An 18,024-nucleotide genomic window follows, 5' to 3' on the forward strand; every position below is an offset into this window, starting at 1 on the left:
TAATTGTGTTTTTTTTTTTTTTTTTTTTTTTTTTTTTTGTGTGTGTGTGTGAATTCAGTTTTCTGATTTACTTTCTCTGCGTATTGACTCGAACCAACTTAATATAACACAACGCCTTAGTTTCTATTGAAAAAGTATGAAAAAGATCTATGCAGGACTGTAAAACGCTCAATGCAAAAGTGCAAGTCATCGCTTGGCTTTCAACCTCTACTCAACTTGTCAGTGCATTTCTGGAGTTGTGAATGTTTGTAGATGTTATTATGTCACTTGAGACTCCTTTTTTTCCGGTGTGTGTTCAGACAGAACGTAAAGCTAATTTTAGAAATAAAGCGGTGGCATACAAATCCAATGGACGCACGCGATTAGACACAAGTCCACCTCGGGCGCCGCAGATTGGCGCGAGGATGGGTCTGCGCAAATTGGAACATTTTTCAACCTGAGCGAAGTCGAGCTTGTGTCGTATCGTTTAAACCGTAATTACGAGTGGGGGAAACCGTTGAAGTCGGAGAGATCTTTATCTCCTGCTGATGAACTGTTAGCAAAATGCTACAAATGCATCCCTGCTGGCAGCTCCATTAAAATATAATATATTAATATATTAACACTAATTCACTCCAATTCAGCTCATTTAAAAGGAGCTATATTCCGTTTGTATGTGGCTTCACTTTGTAATGAACTGCTACAAATACACAACAAAAGAAGCTGGTTGAGGCAGTTTATCCGGTGTGGCTAACCATCTTGGAATAACATGTAAACACTCCAAACTCAAAACAATGGCTGACACCAGCTTCACGAATCTACTTAAAAACGAACAGAGATGAGACAGAAAATGGGACTAGTGGGAAATGGAAAAACAGAGTTTCTGTTGAGTTCAGAGGCTGAGCTGAACATAAACACACAGACGATGGTCGGCGCGTTGAACACAAACCGTTGCTAGCTGTCTGACAGCTAACGCCTGTACAGTCAGTACATTGGCTGTTTGAGGGTGAATACACACGAATGGTCAGCTTCAGGCCAAGCTGAAATTCCCTTGGCCGTCTGTGTGAACACACCTTTAGAGAAACCTTCCCTCTGCCGAATACCTCCGTTAACAAAACCGTTCTTCCTGAGTGAGTCTCTGGTTGTCCTCCCTGGACTAGTTCCCCGCCCTCCTCCATGTGTGTCTGACTGACCGGCTGCACCGAGAACGGCGCCAAAGATTGTTCTGTAGCTCAATTATATAGGATGGGGTGCTGCTGGTCAGTGTGTGTGTGTGTGTGTGTGAGAGAGATTATTCTGACATTTCCCCTCCCCCAAAATGTAAACCCATGAGTGTCGACGTGTGGTTGTTCAGGATGTCATTGTGAAGTCATGTGATTGGAGCAGTGGGTGACATCTTATAAATTGTACTTTCTTTGGGGGTGGGGGAGGATAAAAATGACATTTTGTGGTTAACTGGTTACTTAATTTGGTCTTTTGTAGGTTATTTTTGTGTGTCAATTATGAAATTAAACAAAACAGGTGGATTTTCATGACAACTCTTCTCCGTTTTTCTTCAGACAATCTTTTATTCTTCCTCCATCTTTAGGCGCTCAAACGTTGAGCAACATGTAATTCTCCTTTAACAGCGGCAAGCCCATGGGCCCCTGCTCACACTTACTTCACACTCTCTTCATTCATTGGCTGGACTGGATGAAGGGAGGGATCAGGTGACCTGAAAACACCTGTGGATCAGAGGACATGAGAGGTGGAAGGAGGCTTTGTTCTCTCCTGGAGTTATTTTGGGTTCACTGTTTTGTTTGTTACCATCTACTCTGATTACCTTCAACATTGACCAGGAGATGCACTTTGTCCGCTTGGCCTGTTGTGGAAACAGCAGCAGGCTGGGGCCACAGTTCTCATCACGTATCGTCATCCACCAGGTAGGGCCAAAAAGGAGAAGTCATTATACATTTTTCTTTTCTTTTTATGTTTCTTAAAACAGCTGGCCGCTGTAGTTTTTAGCTGACGTTACTCAGGCTGGAGTAAATGGGGCATTTGTTTAGCACTATTTTCAGCAGTGGATTAATACACGTTTGGTGCTCTAGTGTGTGGGATCAACTCAAAACAAACAGCAGGTAGTGTTTCCCCTAAAATGAAGTTGTAGCAGCGGAGGTGAAGCAAAAATTTTTTGTGTGTGCATAGTGCGCCTGCTGTAACCCCAATACAACATGTCTCCGCAGCAGTGCTGCTGTGTCCATGAGATATTCTGATTCACATCAGAATAGCTTAAAATTTGAGTGTTTTCCCATAGTCTTAGATGCACATATTTGGTGGTGATGGGGGGGGGGGATTTTACTTTTACCAATGACACATTCAATTTCACATCATTTGGGACCATTATTTTAACCATATCTGTGAACAGATGGTTGGAAAAGCTGGAGCAGATAATAAACAACCAGAAAGCATAAGGACACTTGCTAAAGAATTTGCCTGGGGAGGGACTAGCCTATAACCTATAACCATTTGACTTTGGAAAAGTTATTTAGTTTTAATTTCCATCCTCTCTCCACAGTGATTTTACCTTCATGCCACAGCACGCAAGCCTTTTGGGCCTCACCTCCTAAGCCTTATAGCAGCAGGGAAACCCTGTAATATGACCTCCATAATAATCATCAGCTTTTGACATTTATCTGTAAAAATATATGAAAAATTGGCAACGTGACAACTACCTCCCTTAATTACCATGCATTTCATTTACACAAAATCCAAAAGAAACGTCTCCTTGTTAACTTAAAAGGAACTAGTTTGCATCTCTAACTTGCTCTACTAACCTCAGCTCTTCCACTGCCGCCACCGTCCTTTCTTTCTTAACAACCAGTCTGAAAATAAGCCCCTTAGTTAACTAGGCTAATTATTAGGATGTACAGGACGTTTACAGGACAGAGCTGCAGGCTAAACCAGTTTAGTCTAAGCTTGTAATGTTGTCAATACTAGACAAAGTATGCAGTAATGAAATGCAGCAGCTAGAACTTCCTATAAATTGAGCTAATGTTAAGTTACATTGAGCCAAAATACGCAGGCTACTGCATGCATAAGCTTTCCTGCTCAGCTGCGCAGTCTGAGAGGAGGGGAGATGTTTGCTAGCGGTAACCGGCTTCACTTTTCCAGCAGTTGGGGAAACAACGAACAGACTTTTCTTGGTCTTGAGAAGCTAACACGCTGTAAACGACGCATACATTTAGTGCCAACAGTGAGCGAGTGAAAACATTAGTGAGGTATAGTTTAATGATCGTGGGAAATTTTAGTAGCGGCGCACACACTGCAGCAGGGCTTATTGTAATAGAAGTTTTGAGAGTGAGTCAAGATCAGGAGTCAGCTGGTGTAACTTGCATCACTTACAGTCCTTTGGAGTTAGAAAAGCTTGAATGTGTGACTAGGGCTGTACAATTAATTTAATTGACTTAGAAACAAAATAATTGAGGTAAAATGATTATTATTCGCGTCCCGTTTCACTCTCAGCCATGCTGGGGTCAAAACTGTTATTAGCTTAAGACTGCAGCATTTTACTCAGTTCACCACACAGAGTAATCGAGTTAAATAATTGTGATTTATGATTTTTGCCATAATCAAGCAGCCCTAAATGTGACTAACAGGAAAATAGGGCTGCAACTGACTATTAATCAATTACTAATTAATCTTTAAATCTGATGTCATAAAATGGTGAGACTGTGCATCAGTTTCTCAAAGATGACATCTTCATATGTCTTGTAAATGTCCAAAGAGATTAAATTTACAATGACAGAAAATAAAGAAAAGCAAGATCTAAATTTTTGCTTGAAATATGCTTAATCATCAAAATGCTTTTGTTGATCTATGAGTCGACTAACGGTAATTTATCTAAATGTTGCATTGTTTGCTAAAATCATGATTATAACGCTTGAGGAAATTAGTAATGAATAGTCTTGCACAACGTTACAAGCTAACTGTGACCAGCAGACTCTGCCCTGCCATTAGTGGTTGAACTTGAATCTACAGGGGTTTTTTTAAAATTTTTTTTTATATAAACCCAATTCAAGATGGCAGCACCCTTAAAATGAAAGCTTGTGTGCCACAGTGGTAGAGATGCTGGCTGTAGCTGAACAGATGGAGGCAAACGCCAGTTCCTATGGATTTGTTTATTGAAATCAGATTGAGGCCTTCACTTAACGAATGATCTCAGCCCCGACTGACTGATTAGTGACGCTCTATTCAGGGTCCTCATTGAGATGGTATTCCCGTCATGCAGTTCAGCCCCACCAAAACGGACCAAAACAGCATCACAGCTACAATGAATATGCTTTATTTTCCTTTTACAAAAACAAACAGAAAAGTTACAGTCTAGAAATACAGGTATACAAGAAATAATATGATGGGAGTATTTGCAGTTGAATGCCTGGTTGCCAACAGCCAGCTGGATGATAAAAACAAAAAATGAGTTAACTACTTGTGGATGATAAAGCTTCCAACCAAAAGAAATCCCGTGCAGCGCATTTCCTAAAATAACTTCAGTACTGAGCCTTCAGCCGTGAGTGGTCACGGGCAGGAGGAGATCTTAGTACAAACATAATTTTGGGAAATGCAGCTGCCGAGGGCTCCGCATCTCATGTGGTTATTGTACTGGAATACTGATTTTGACCCAACAGGTTATTATGAACAAAGAGTTACACAGAGAATATGATATGAAGCGCAGCAAAAATACAAAAGGAAGGGAGGGAGAAAAGGTTGAATATGTTCTTGGTGTACTGGCTTCATCTGATTTAGTGTTTTGTTTCACATTTGTGATGAAATAGTTTGCCCATTATGTTCTTATTTAGTGTCTAAGGCACTTTTAAAGAAACATGCTGTTAACAGGAGCAGGACAAAGGAGTCTGCCGCAGACAACCATCCTGACATGCAAGTCCAGAATAAAGTCGCCTACAATACCCACACTGTAACTACACCATTTGGGTGGGAGATTCTGGTGTGTTATGCTAGCAGCAGCTAATGTAGCCTCAACTATATGGAGGAGTGGGCTACAGAGGTCTGGTAAGCTCCCTTCTTGGTCCACACAACTTAGTCTTAACTTGGAAAACTGGTGAAAAAGCAGTTGTCGTGGGACTGTAGCCGTTTAAATTTCCACTTTTTCGGAGTACTTTAAAGACTTCTCATCCATGCTGCCTTAAAAGTTAAATGTTAAAAAGTCGTTTTTATTGTGCAACAGAATGAATTTTTTTTTTATTTTAAATCCAAATGGTTTGAAGAGTCTGAGGATTTGAAATGCCTTTCACAACAGCAGTTAGTGGCATTAAAGGATCTTTTGGGTTTCCAAAGATCGGCAGGTATTTGTTTAGAAAAACTGAAGCTTTAGCTCTGTGACTCAAATGTAATAATACAAACTGAGGCACAAATGTTGAAATGTACTGAAGATTTCTCTACATCAGATGACATGTTTTACCTAAGCTGTAACCATTTTAGTGTCACATTGAAAACATGGACTGAGTGCCACTTCAGTGCTTCCAGTAAGAGCTCCCTGTTGGTGTCCAGTTTAAAAATTCAAAACATCTTTCGCAGCTCATGACAATCCACAGGAGAGGACAATAAAAAGCCAAACACAAAACGGGTTCGCTGTGGGATTCCTAGTTATAACCCAGCTACACATTCCTTCACTAAATGTTGAGATGAAGACAAAATAAAATACCCTTTTTTTTTTTTCTTCACAGTAATACACTTTCAATTCAGAGTCCTTGTTTTTCTATTGCATGTCCCGAGATGTTAGTCATTCCTGTAGTGCTGTAGTGTAGAAACAGTCTGTACATCAGAGGGAACCTCATGCAGTCTAAAGGCCACACTGAGCTCGGGTTCGGGCTTCTCCATTTTGAAAGGACAGTCAGTCTGAGCACTGAGAAGGAGGGAGTGTGTCAGCTATGAGATGGCTTTTACTTAACTAGTGAGCAGAACACTTATAACAACAGTGAAATACGTTTCCTTGTAATCCTGCATTTCCAGTATGGAGTGCATTCACATACATTACATAATTGATGTGTGTACACCTCCACCAACATCACACGCAGAGGTTCATATGTATAAAAAGCACTTTGCACCTATGCATACTTTCTCCATAAGCTGATTAGATATCTTCACGCCCGATGGGAGGGGTGTTACGTTATGGCGCTGAGATGAATACATGGCCGAGAGACGAGCCAGGACTAGCAGCTTGCCAGAGTGGGGGGCAGAGTAAGGCAGAATTGTCCACTTGCCCCTGTGACTCTCCAGGACTGGAGGCTTTACGTCGGGGGAGGGCGGTGGATTTTCCCTGCAGTGTTAACTGATACAAAAAGGGTAGAGGCGGGCTGCCAGGCTTACTCCGCTCATCTTTACCAAAAACAGCTCATTGCTCCAATCTTCTGTCCAGTCGGTGGTTTTGAAATGTTTAAGACGATAGTAACGCAGAGGATTTTTTTAAATTTTTTTTTTGGACTGGGGATGCAGGTCACAGGTGGATGAGATGAAGGTGAAGTGGGTCAGTGGCGGGGAGAGGGGGGGAAAAGCGAGGAACGGGAGGGTTGCTGTGTCTACTCGGCGTTGGAGGTCTGCATCTCATTGAAGTCGCCGGCGCGGCTGTCGGCGTCGTCGTCCGACATATCGGCGGAGGCACCGTCCAGGTTGAGGTTGCGGCGGCCTGAACGGCTGGAGGAGAAGCTGCTGACCGGACCGCCGCGCCTGGAGGAACAAAGTGACAAGAAAACTTCAACCTTCAAAGGAGCCGTTGTAGGAGCCATTTTAGGAAGGTCGCAATTTGCTTCCCTGCATGCAGGGTGTGACGTGAGAAGATCAATACCACTTTAATGTCTGTAACTTACTATGAAGGTGATTAGCTTAGCTTGGCATAAAAACATGAAGTAGTTTAAATGCCTAGCTCTGTTATAGTTCAAAAATATGCCTACCAGCACTTCTAGAGCTCACTGACTAGATTCTGTTGGGTTTGTTTAATAGACACAGTACACGTAAATGTTAAAATGTACATTGTACATTTTGTTTGCATGCAGATAGGCCTCTTTGTTGACGCACTGTTTGTTTCGTTTTTCACGTGTGTTGCTGTCATGCGGTTTCCTGTCACGTAAAAATAAAATAAAGTAGAATAATAAACTTAATAGTTTGAACTTAAGTCAGATATGTCAATCCATTTATTTTCAGAACAAAAATAAAACAACTCTCCAACAAACTCTAAAGCCAGTCTTTGAACGATCAAAACCATACCTACACGCCACGCTTTCATAGTCAAAAACCCCGCATCCCGCTACGCAGCGCCACCCCATGCCAAAACACAAAATGGCTCCAACACTGTTAATTAGCGAACATTACAATTGATGTTGTTTGAACTTTGGATAGAGTTAGGCTAGTTGTTTCCAGTCTTTGTGCTAAGATAACTTAAACTAAGCTTCCTAGCTTTAGCACCATATTTAGCATGCAAACATGAGTGGTTTTGATCTAACTTTTGGCAAGAAAGCAAATTGACATTTTGAGAAATAAGCTTATTTCTCAAAATGTCAAACTACTGCTTTAACCAGACAACATGGCACAAGATAAGCCTTACAAATGAGCACACAAGATAAAGACATATATAAAAGTTTTGATATGTCTAACTATTACATTGGTCAGAGATCTGAATTGCATTAGTTGATACCCGTGCCACTAAAATAACGTTCCAACCTTACAGCAAACACACAGCCTTGTGTCACTTATCTTTGTGGGGACCTATCCTTGATTTAACACATTCCCTAGCCCCATATCCTAATCATCACAACTACATGCCTGACCTTAACCTCATTCTAACCTGAACCCTAAAAGAAAGTCTTGACCCTCAAAAGGCCCTTTAAAACTTGCAGGATCCCGGGTTTTGGACCCCATGAATATAGCCACCCCCCACCCCTGGATGGTTGTGTCATTAAGAAATGATACATTTTTAATGTTACCCGTCGCTTAAAATTTCTATAATTGTTTCACTTGAGTATTTTTTTTTTTTTTCATGGAAGTACGCAGAGCATCTGAGTACATCTCTAACAGCAGGTTAGCAGAGTCCTCCTTGTACCTGAGGCGGTTCTTGAGGGAGTTGACCTCCCGGGTGAGACCCTCGCTGGCCTCCGTGGCGTCGTCCAGCTCCCTCTGCAGCTTCCTGCGGGAGGCGTTAGCCCGGGTGGCCTCCTCTTCTGCCTCCTCCAGTTGACGCTTCAGCTGCTTCATACGAGAGTTGGCTTTCTCCATCTGTTAGGACGACACATGAGGAAACAGACGGAGACAGCGAGAAGGTGTGGGTGGTAGGCTGAAAACCATCCTGAGTAAAAGTTAATCGTTCCACGCGAGTTTCTCTGCTTCTCAATACCTGCTCTTTGTACTGGTCAGCATGACGACGCTCATCCTCCACCTGCATCATCACCTCCTTCAGTTTCTTCTCCGTACGACGGACGATTTTGTTGGCTGCTGCTCTCTCCCTGGATGTTTAACAACAGAAAAAGCTGTTTATCCAACTTTATGTACTAAAAAGGTGCTAAATATTTCACCCGGAACTCACCAGCACCATAAATGTCTTAAAAAGAAAGTCAAAATAGAAATGTTGCATCATTCAGATGGTTGCAAAATGTCGTCTGTGACATCTTGTGAAAACTCTTGTGAGTTTGGTCTCTTACTTTGCCTCCTGCTCCAGCTGGTCCTCCAGCTGCAGGATCTTGGCCTCCAGGGCAGTTATGGAAGCCTTAAACTTTGACTTGACGGTCCCCTCCAGCTCCGCCAGCTTGGCTTTCAAGTCCTGCGTTTATAATACGTGACTGTTAGCATCATGAGCATTATAAAGATGTATCCTTTTCATTTAATGTAATCCCTACATGTTAAGTGTTTTCACAATTGATGAGAAAAGCAAACCGAACAACAGAAGGCGTGATGCGAGCATGTACAGAGAGCCTCGACAAAATAATTAAGTTAGTAAATTACAATTACAAAGTCAAGGCAGGCAAGAGATTAAACTGAATTTATCACTTTCACGTTGAGGTGTTTTAATCACTGACATTCAACTCGTATACAAAGCTGACATTTAATGAGGCTTCTGATGTTTTATCCAACCTCCGCTATACAGTGCTGCGCATGAACGTGCTAATTTTTTGGTGAACTGAATGCATCTGTTTGCAACTACGGAACGTGAGCGTTGTTATCTCCTGCAAGACAACGTGGCATGCTGAACAGCTGCTGCACCTAATCCTGTGACCCATTCTGTTTCTAAACCTGAATAATGATCTGTTTTCCTAAACCTAACCAAAGTGTTCCCAACATTAAACACGTGTTAGAGGGCTCAACAGCTTCTGTGACCCATTTAGGTCACACAACTAATTTGAAACATCTGACCAGTCTTAGGGAAATATCTGCTGGTGAATGATAATCACAAGAAACCATTAACAAAGGGTAAGACCACAAGCCAAAAGCCGCAAAGTTCCAAGTCAAACTCCCATCTTTTAGTAAAGGGAAAAAACCCCCAGAAAAATTGGGTCTGAACTTCAAAATTCAAAGTTCTGAACTATGAACATGAACTTTTAATTTTAATCTGTGTAAACTGAATGTTCACTCTTGTGAAGTGTGAACTTGCACAACACTGTTCATATATGCTAATGTCTTAAACCTTGTTCTGCCGCTCCATCTGCTGCCGAGCGTTCTCACTCTTCTGCGCGGCGCTGCGTTCTCCGGCCAACTCAGCATTCAGGCCGTCGACCTGAGAAACAGAAATGGTGAGAGAGGGATGGTAGAAGCACAAGTGATGGGAGGAAAGGAAAGACGGACGTAGAGAGAGGGACACGTTAATGCGCTGTGTACGTCATGTTTTTAATTGGAACAGTTTAAGAACATTTGTTCTGTAAGACTGTCAGTGAATGAGGATGTTGACACAGTCCTGACTGACCTGAACATCTGTACTCGTGTTCATTGTTATCTTTTTGTCTCGTGCAACATTAATGGAATCAATCCATTCTCACACCAATGATTGTTGCTATTAACTTGTGTAGTCAGTTTACCTGTAAGGTGGACTTCCTGAAGCGGTCGTTGAGCAGCTCCATGTTGCCCTGCTCCTCCTCCAGCTCCTCCTCCAGCTGGGCGATACGAGCCTCCAGCCTCCTCTTCTCTTCCAGCAGAGACGACCTGACACACACAAGCGCATTTTTATTCAGATCTCTCTAATTTTCAGTAAAGCTATTGCTGTGCCTCTAGGATTTTTTGTTTGTTTTTATTTTTTTTAAATCAGTACAAACAAGGTGACACTGACTTTCCAGAAGCACTGTTGGAGATCTCATCAGCCAGCTCGTCCCTCTCCTGTTCAGCATGTCGACGGGCCCTCTCCGACGCTGCGTGGTCCTACATACAAAACACTGGGCTCAGTATGGAGAAGATCTCGTGTGATCTGTACTGCCATTCATCAAGTAAATCAATACATCAGATATGGTAATAAAGTCTGACTGGAACAACTCTGATAAACAGCTGATAATCATTCTTTCCGTAAGTCTGTCACTTTGCTTGTCAAAAATAATAAACTTGTCAACAGCACATACAAGCTGATCTCTTAACTCCAAGTAATTTTTCATTTTAAAAGACAGTCTGGACCTCCTGTAGCTGTAGGATTTCAGCTTCTAGGCTCTTGAGTTTCTTTTCGTTTTCCTTGGACTGGGTGAAGATCTCGTCCCTGGAGGCTCTGGCCTCCTCCAGCTCCCTCTGGAAGTCCTTCATCTGAGCCTGCAGAACAGAAACAATGCAGCCCAAGTCAAAGGCTGACACAGCAGAAAAGTGATCTCTCAGGCCAGGGGTTTGGCAAACTGTGAGGCTTGCAGGTGCATTTCAGTGTAAAAACAGGAAGTTAGTTCTTGTAGTTCTGGCCCACTTATCAACACGGTCAGCAGTTGCAGCGGTAGCGGTTGACAGACAGATCATGGAGGCATTTCAGGAACTTTAAAACCTTTAGCACAGAGTTATAACTCATTCAAAGGGCAAACAGACATAAAAAAAAACACAATTTTTAGATTCATGGTTACTTAAACTTTCTGAGGATATCATTATTTCAGATGTTCACTGTGAATAAATATCCATAAATTGCTCAGAAATCATAGAAGGCTCCTCTAGAACTAAGTTTTACTCAGTGTTGAAGTATCTCAGTGATGGCTGTCTGTACATCCATGGGTACATTGCAAACAGAAATGGTTACTAGCTAATTTGACGGACTTTTAATGGGGCCAATTTGCTAAAATGTAAACAAATATAGGCTAAAAAAGTTGTAACCCATCGCTTTACTTCCTGTTTCTATCCCCCAGATAATCACCAGCAACGAGATGTAGATCCAAAACTTAAGTAAGACAAAGAATAATGAATGTGTAAACCTTTTGGAAAGCAACTTTGTCTGAGGGGTGACCCAGGGTCAGATTCTGACTCAGGCGGGAGTGTGTAGCCTACCTGTAGTTTTCGGAGCTGTTTAATAGCCTCGTCTCTGCCTTTGTTAGCGGCTTCGATCTGTCCCTCCAGCTCGTTCAGATCCATCTCCAGCTTCTTCTTGGCGGCGACAGCCAGAGTTCTCTGCTTCCTTTCGTCCTCCAACTCTGCTTCCATCTCACGCACCTGCAGGAGCAAAACAACACACAACATGTCGGGTTAAACAAAGTGTTTCAGCACTCATTCAACACATTTCTGAAGACAAATATAAAATATACAGAGCCAACTGATTATGGTCATTCCATCTACCTGTTTGACAAGCGCCCTCTTCTTCTCCTCTCCCTGCTCATCTCTGGCCTGCAGGTCTCGGTCGAACTGGGCCTTCATGGCCTGCATGTTGACCTCCAGACGCAGTTTGGCGTCCTCTGTGGCCTGCAGCTCATCCTCCAGCTCCTCCAGCTGAGTTCTCATCTCCTCCACCTGTTGCTCCAGCGTTCGCTTGGACTTCTCCAGTTCATGGACCTGTACGCAGCAGAAACAAAACAAGCTGGAGATCCTCAACCATCCATCGGTGGATTTCCATTCAGAATAATAATTTTTGAGATTTGAAAGTATAGTATAGCTAATATAAAAATGATCCTGGCTGATCAGCTTCATTTCAGCTGTAAATCTGAATACATCAAATCTGGAGACGTCCATCTGCTGATTAGTGTCTGATGGATTTCATTTGGCATTCAGCACTCACGTTCTTCCCAACGTCATCCTTGGAGCTCATCAGATCCTCCATTTCGGCCCGGAGTTGCTTGTTGAACCTCTCCAGTTCCTCTTTGGCCTCCAAGGCCTCCTCCAGAGCTCTGGCCATAGACAGAGCCTTGGTGTCCTTCTCTCTGGCCTCAGCCTCCGCACGATCACGCTCCTCAGCATAACGAGCCGAGATGGTCTTTTCCTCAGCCAGCAGCTGGTGTAGACAAAGAAAAAATGGTCTTCAAAACACTAACAAACATCTCACCTCAATATATCTCTTCTAAGACAGTCCAGTGTACCTGGTCAAACTTCTTCTGTTTCTTTTCGAGGTTCGAGACTATCTGTCTCTGGTGGTCCAGGTCCACCATCAGGTCGTCCAGCTCCTGCTGCAGCCGGTTCTTTGTCTTCTCCATCTTGTCCATGGCCATGGTCTTCTCCTCCAGACGCTGGCTGGTCAGCTCCACGTCCTTCTGGAGTTTTCTCTTCACCTCCTCCAGGCCATCCATGGATGCCACGTCCTCCTCGAGCTTCTTCTTTGTCTCAAACAGCTACAGGAAGTTTTTTTTTTTTAATTAGTGAATCCATAAAGATGATACAACATTTCAACAAGTCATCATCTTGCTTTCTTGTGGCTGTATTGCATTATACTAACAGGTGTTTCTATTGTTTAGTCTAGCCTAACTAATCTAAATGTGGTGGACAAAATAATAGAAACACCTGTAAAAACATTACAACCTTCATGAAGGTAGCATTTACTACAGGACTGCTTTATTAGTTTTATCTAGGTGTACCTAATAAACTGGCAACTGAATGTAGTTATAGCTATAATATTTCTGGAGCAACAAATAACATATCTGGTAGGATTTTGAACTTTACTGTGAGCCTAACATACATAACGTATTTATTTACTAACCTCACTGTGATATTTAAAAAACATTCCTATGATCTCATTAGTATTTGTATTCCACATTTATCTTGGTGTGAAAGTTAAACAGACGCTGGCTTACTCTTTATCTTTAATCTTTCTCAAAGGGGAATGAAATGTGTATAAACCTCTGTTGGTTTGTTTGAACAACAGACTTACATGATGGGGACTTGATCCTGTGCTTGTACTTTTACTGCTGTGCTGTTTGGCAAATGTCCAGTAACATGCACTCCCTTCGTTCAACTTGTGTAACAACTCTTGTCTACATATCCTTGTTAATCTGAACCACACATCTTGAACTGAGGTCAGATTTTCATCTCCTGGGATCTTTTAGTTTATTGCAATGCTTCACGTTGTGTGAAACTGAACGAATGTACCTGAGCATGCACTGTCTGCAGCTGTTTCTCCAGGTTGCGTCGTGCTTCCTCATCCTCCTCCTGCTGCTCCAGCAAGGTGTTCTTTTCCACCTCCAGCTGGCGGATTTGGCCGCTCAGGTTCAGCTTCTGACGTGTCTCCTCCTGCCGCAATTCCTACACACCAGACCGCAACCAGAAATGCAGAAAAGCAGGGAAGACATACGTCATGCCTTAGTACAACAGATACATGTCATGTGTTAATAAGTGGGGTGTGATCATAATGCAAGAACACATCTTTAAATACACAAAAGAAATCGGGTATGGTGGATTTTCGAACACACGAAGCTTCAGGAAATATTAAATTGTGTTTTTGAACAGTTACATAGGTGACAAATGTTCTGGCAGGGAAAGCTGCTAGGTGGTGCATTAATTAGTTAAGACTTGAGAAAACGCTGACCTGCCGATCTGTGTAGCAACTGTGTGTGGAATATTACAGGAAAGGTTCGTCATTTGGTGGGATTTTTAACTGTAAGCAAATTATTTAAAGTGACACAAAAATAAAAAAAGGAAAAATGTATTGATAGTGCATTTTAGCCAGGGAACAACACCAGACTAATTGGTCTAACTGCTTCAGATTTAGTACAAGACTAACCCACTGTTGTGGGGCTCAGCCACATGTGTGTTTCCACAAAATAAATACTGATTTTGCGGAGTCAGCATTCGCCAGCGTTAAATTAATTAACACCTTGAGCTGACTGTTCCAGATCTAACTCTCTCTGGTTAAAATCACCATATAAAACCTGTAGATTTATTTAATGTGATGTCTTTATGTTGTTTACATTGTTCTAATGGCATTCTTGATCCATCGAGGTGTTTAGACTTCAGACTAAACTATGTAGACAAATATTTGATATATTTTTTACTCTTAAGCTGATGATACACAGAGCAACTTTTAGAGCAATCGTACAGGGCAAAGTTGCCGTCACTGGTAATGAGTAAAGATTACTACCATAATCCCCCTCCCCCACCACTCCGCCACCTGCCCCGCACCGCCGCTATCCGTTCAAAACATAGTCGGACTTGCCACTAGTAACATTATCCAACAACATTGCTTAAAAATTTGCTCTGTGTATCATCAGCTTTACAGTGATTAGTGATTCTGGATAAAGTTGCCTGAAGTTTTAAACTTGGTTCCACAGAAAGGTTGTCGCTGATGCCATCTTTCATACCTCTGAGTCTTGCAGTTTGCTGTTCAGTTTGTCAACTTCCTTGGCCAATTTGAGCCCCTTCTTCTCTGACTCTTCCAGCAAAGCGGACACATTGTCCAGCTCCGTCTAATAAAAGACAAATGGGAAAATATTAACACAACCCCAGAAACTGCAGCTGTTGTCCTTGGAACTTTAATTCCTGCTAAAACATCCTTTGGGTTTCCCCGAGTAATCTTGGTCTGTATCCCTTAATAATTTCTGTGGAGGTATTTTACCTGGAGTTTGTGCGAGCGTTCAGCCAGCTCTGCCTTGGCCCTCTCTACCTCGGTGGCCCTGGTCATAAACTCCTGCAGCTGGGTCTCCAGTTTCTTCCTCTTGTGTTCTGACTCCATCTTTGTCTGCTGCAGACTCTTCACCTCACAGGCCATCTCTTTGTTGTCACTTTCCAGACTCTGCTTATTCTTCTCCAGGTTGGCTTTGAACTGCACAGAACAAAAAAATAATCCTTTCCTATCACGCAGCTGATAAAAGACTAATGTATACCATACCAGGTATGACCCACTCACCCTCTTGGCCTGTTCCAGCTGTTCGGACACTTCTTCCAGTGCTGTGGCGTGCCTCTGTCTCATTTCCTGGATCTGAGCCTCGTGGTTTTTGGTCTCCTCGTCAATGGCCTTCTTCAGCTCTGCCACCTCTTGCTCTCGCTTGGACCTGGAGTTCAGACACAATCTTGATAAAATCCCAATTAAATGTCCAACAAGCAGTGAGCATGTTATATCATAGGTCGTACCTTTGACGAATGAAAGAGGGAAAACAATAGGGGTTCGAACCACTAAATAAATTCTATGTGGCAAATATCGAACACTGCTTAGTGTTAATGTCATGTGTAAATAATGTATTAACAAATAAAAGTTACACTTCTCTCTTCAAAGATTATGTCTCGATGCATGAAAGTCAAGAGAACTTTAGCTCTGCACTGATATAGCATTGCCGAACTCACGATGGGCAGAACCAGAGATATAGTCCGTTCTTCTTCCTAGTCAAAACCTGGGTGCCTACATTACCCACAATGCAACACGACAGCAGGCTGTTCGGAAGGAGAGTCAGGTTTGTTATGCTAATAGCGGCTAATGTAGCCGTGAGCCTCAAGAAGAGATCAGAAGGATGCTGCAGAGGTCTGGCAAGCTAATTTCTGTCCATCCATTTTATAAGTTGAAGTCCTCAGCTCAGCCGACACTGACTCAGCTCCCTTGCCAGGCACAAAAAGGCTTTATATAACTTTTTTCCACATAGTAGTAGTAGTACTCCCCAAGACCTGTGAACAGACTTGATGTGTAAAATCTGTGGACTTCCCCTTTATCATCATTGATAAACAAGCTTTAAACAAGCACCTGAGCTCCTGCTGGGCAGCCGTAGTATCCAGCGTGTCCTCGAGCTCTGTCTTCAGAGCCTCGAGCTCCTCACTCAGGTCCCTCTTAAGCTTTTCAGCTTTAGTTCGACACATCTTCTCCGACTCCAGATCCTCCTGAAGCTCAGCTAGCTGGGCCTGCAGCTCCCGAACCTGCTTCAAGGCGTTGTTCTTCTGGACGGTCTCCTCATCACTCCTGGTTGAGACACAAAGAACACAAGTCAGTTTCACAAAGTAGACTCTAACCACGCTTCCTCGTAATAAAAACAATGAAAACATCTACTTAGCTTAGACCTCCAGCTGAGGATCTGAATTTCCAAAGATTTCTTCTATAGTTTATATCTCAGGTAAAGTCAATGTGTTTTTGTTTTTTTTTAACTGTTTACTATTTAGTTTTATCATAAGAATCTAGAGCGAGAATATTTTGGTCCTCAAAATAATACACTTCAACTGGAGCCTCCACTCCTTTTTAGAGCTTACTCTTCGACTGATACTTAAAACCCTTTCTGGTCTTCACCTTTTAAACAAACAAAAACTTCAACAACTTCCACTGCTGATTCACAACTGCTTTCAGGACTTCCACTTCAATTGACCCTGTAATCACCCACACTTCATCTGACATTTCCACTCCTTTCAACCTTCACTTTAAGCAATTCTTAAACTTTTCTCAGATCTCACACTTTAAAGGGGCATTATGTAGTTTTCAGCGGCCACTAGCGGAGCGGTTCTAAGATTGCAACCAGGTGTGTGCTCGTACGCGTGCTCGTTTGAACTCATAAGCGAGCATAATCCGAAACACAACCACTTTCATACAGAAATAGCACAATAAACGCAGGAACACCAGCATGCTGGCTGTGGCTTTTCTTCAGACATGTTCAGGCTCTGTTAATTCAACGTTCCCGTCTCAGAGGCAGATCAACACCGGCGGCGTACCTTTCATTCAGCGCAGCGAGCCGCATATCAGCACAATACTCCCGAAAAAGGCAGAGTGACAGCGGCTATAGGCAGGCAGGGAGAACAGACAGAGCTGGAAACTCGGGTAAACTCCCACTGCAACGTTACAGTAATAGTTGTATCAGCTGCATGCAGAACTAATCCATGCTCGTTACATGATAACGTTACATTTACTGCATTTAGCCGACGTGCTACAGCGTTAGCTCGCCTGCTGCTTTCAGTAACTATCTTTACTTTCTGTGAATCTGTCACCGGAGGCTCAGCAGTGTCAGCACAACTACATGTATTGGATGATAATGAAACGGTTAGTGAGCTGGACTGAATATTATAATGCGATTGTGTCACACTTTATAACATTTAGACCGCAGTAAGTAACTTTACTGTAACTAGTGATAGTGGATGGCTCTTCTTTGTGTTGTTGTGGCCGTTTTGTTGCAGTGTTTTGTGTTATGTGGGTCACATTAGTTACAGCGAGTGAGAGGTGGAGAAGCTGTGTACCTGAGTAACGTTATTGGTAAAACCCATAGACTGTATATAAAAGCCACAATAAACACAAACGGAGTGTTACGAAGCAAACAGCGGCAGGTCCGAGCTACTGTAGCGTTAGCTGGCTGCATCACTATAGGCTAACGTTAGTAAACAAATCGCTCCACATTTGCATTTTACCGTTACATCCTCTCTGCAGGCTAAATCATCAGTGGCACACAGAATAGTAACACGGGTCGCGTTAGCTTTCCATATTACTTCACCAACTAACGTTATACAACTTTGGACCAGATCACATTAGCAACTGTTCAGCGTTAGCCGGCGAGCTAACGTGACTTTCTCTGCGTTTCTCCAGCTTTACTAATACTCACTTTGTTCTTACTCGACATCATCTGAACCTGTTTTGTCTGATGGGCTTCAGCACATAAACCTTTATTGTTGTTTTGTATCCTTACGTGGAGCCTTTGTTTTGCTGTGAGCCGGTTGTTTTATGGTGTTAGTGGACTGCATGTC

At 42.6% G+C, this 18,024-nt stretch overlaps 1 protein-coding gene and 1 long non-coding RNA gene across 9 annotated transcripts in view; one reads left to right on the forward strand and one right to left on the reverse strand.

The window, feature by feature from the left end:
- Positions 1 to 1,693: 1,693 nt before the first annotated feature.
- LOC123970029 overlaps positions 1,694 to 18,024 on the forward strand; it is a 28,605-nt gene continuing 12,274 nt past the window's right edge. For both annotated transcript variants that reach the window (XR_006824848.1, XR_006824847.1), the window contains exon 1: positions 1,694 to 1,901. This is a non-coding gene — a long non-coding RNA (uncharacterized LOC123970029). The remainder of the gene's footprint in view (positions 1,902 to 18,024) is intronic.
- The window catches only part of LOC123970028 (myosin-10), a 74,048-nt gene continuing 60,308 nt past the window's right edge, over positions 4,285 to 18,024 (reverse strand). For all 7 annotated transcript variants that reach the window (XM_046047882.1, XM_046047880.1, XM_046047879.1 and 4 more), the window contains 17 exons: positions 16,055 to 16,267; positions 15,230 to 15,374; positions 14,939 to 15,145; positions 14,685 to 14,789; positions 13,477 to 13,629; positions 12,474 to 12,722; positions 12,176 to 12,388; positions 11,740 to 11,952; positions 11,455 to 11,616; positions 10,615 to 10,743; positions 10,280 to 10,368; positions 10,032 to 10,155; positions 9,644 to 9,733; positions 8,664 to 8,782; positions 8,360 to 8,468; positions 8,069 to 8,241; positions 4,285 to 6,699 (listed from right to left, as the gene is read on the reverse strand). In XM_046047882.1, coding sequence (XP_045903838.1) covers positions 6,552 to 6,699; positions 8,069 to 8,241; positions 8,360 to 8,468; positions 8,664 to 8,782; positions 9,644 to 9,733; positions 10,032 to 10,155; positions 10,280 to 10,368; positions 10,615 to 10,743; positions 11,455 to 11,616; positions 11,740 to 11,952; positions 12,176 to 12,388; positions 12,474 to 12,722; positions 13,477 to 13,629; positions 14,685 to 14,789; positions 14,939 to 15,145; positions 15,230 to 15,374; positions 16,055 to 16,267 — 2,641 coding nt within the window. In that variant the 3' untranslated portion in view covers positions 4,285 to 6,551. The remainder of the gene's footprint in view (positions 6,700 to 8,068; positions 8,242 to 8,359; positions 8,469 to 8,663; positions 8,783 to 9,643; positions 9,734 to 10,031; positions 10,156 to 10,279; positions 10,369 to 10,614; positions 10,744 to 11,454; positions 11,617 to 11,739; positions 11,953 to 12,175; positions 12,389 to 12,473; positions 12,723 to 13,476; positions 13,630 to 14,684; positions 14,790 to 14,938; positions 15,146 to 15,229; positions 15,375 to 16,054; positions 16,268 to 18,024) is intronic.

The sequence above is a fragment of the Micropterus dolomieu genome, linkage group LG04, assembly GCF_021292245.1.
Source record: "Micropterus dolomieu isolate WLL.071019.BEF.003 ecotype Adirondacks linkage group LG04, ASM2129224v1, whole genome shotgun sequence".
In the NCBI taxonomy this organism is placed as follows: Eukaryota; Metazoa; Chordata; class Actinopteri; order Centrarchiformes; family Centrarchidae; genus Micropterus; species Micropterus dolomieu.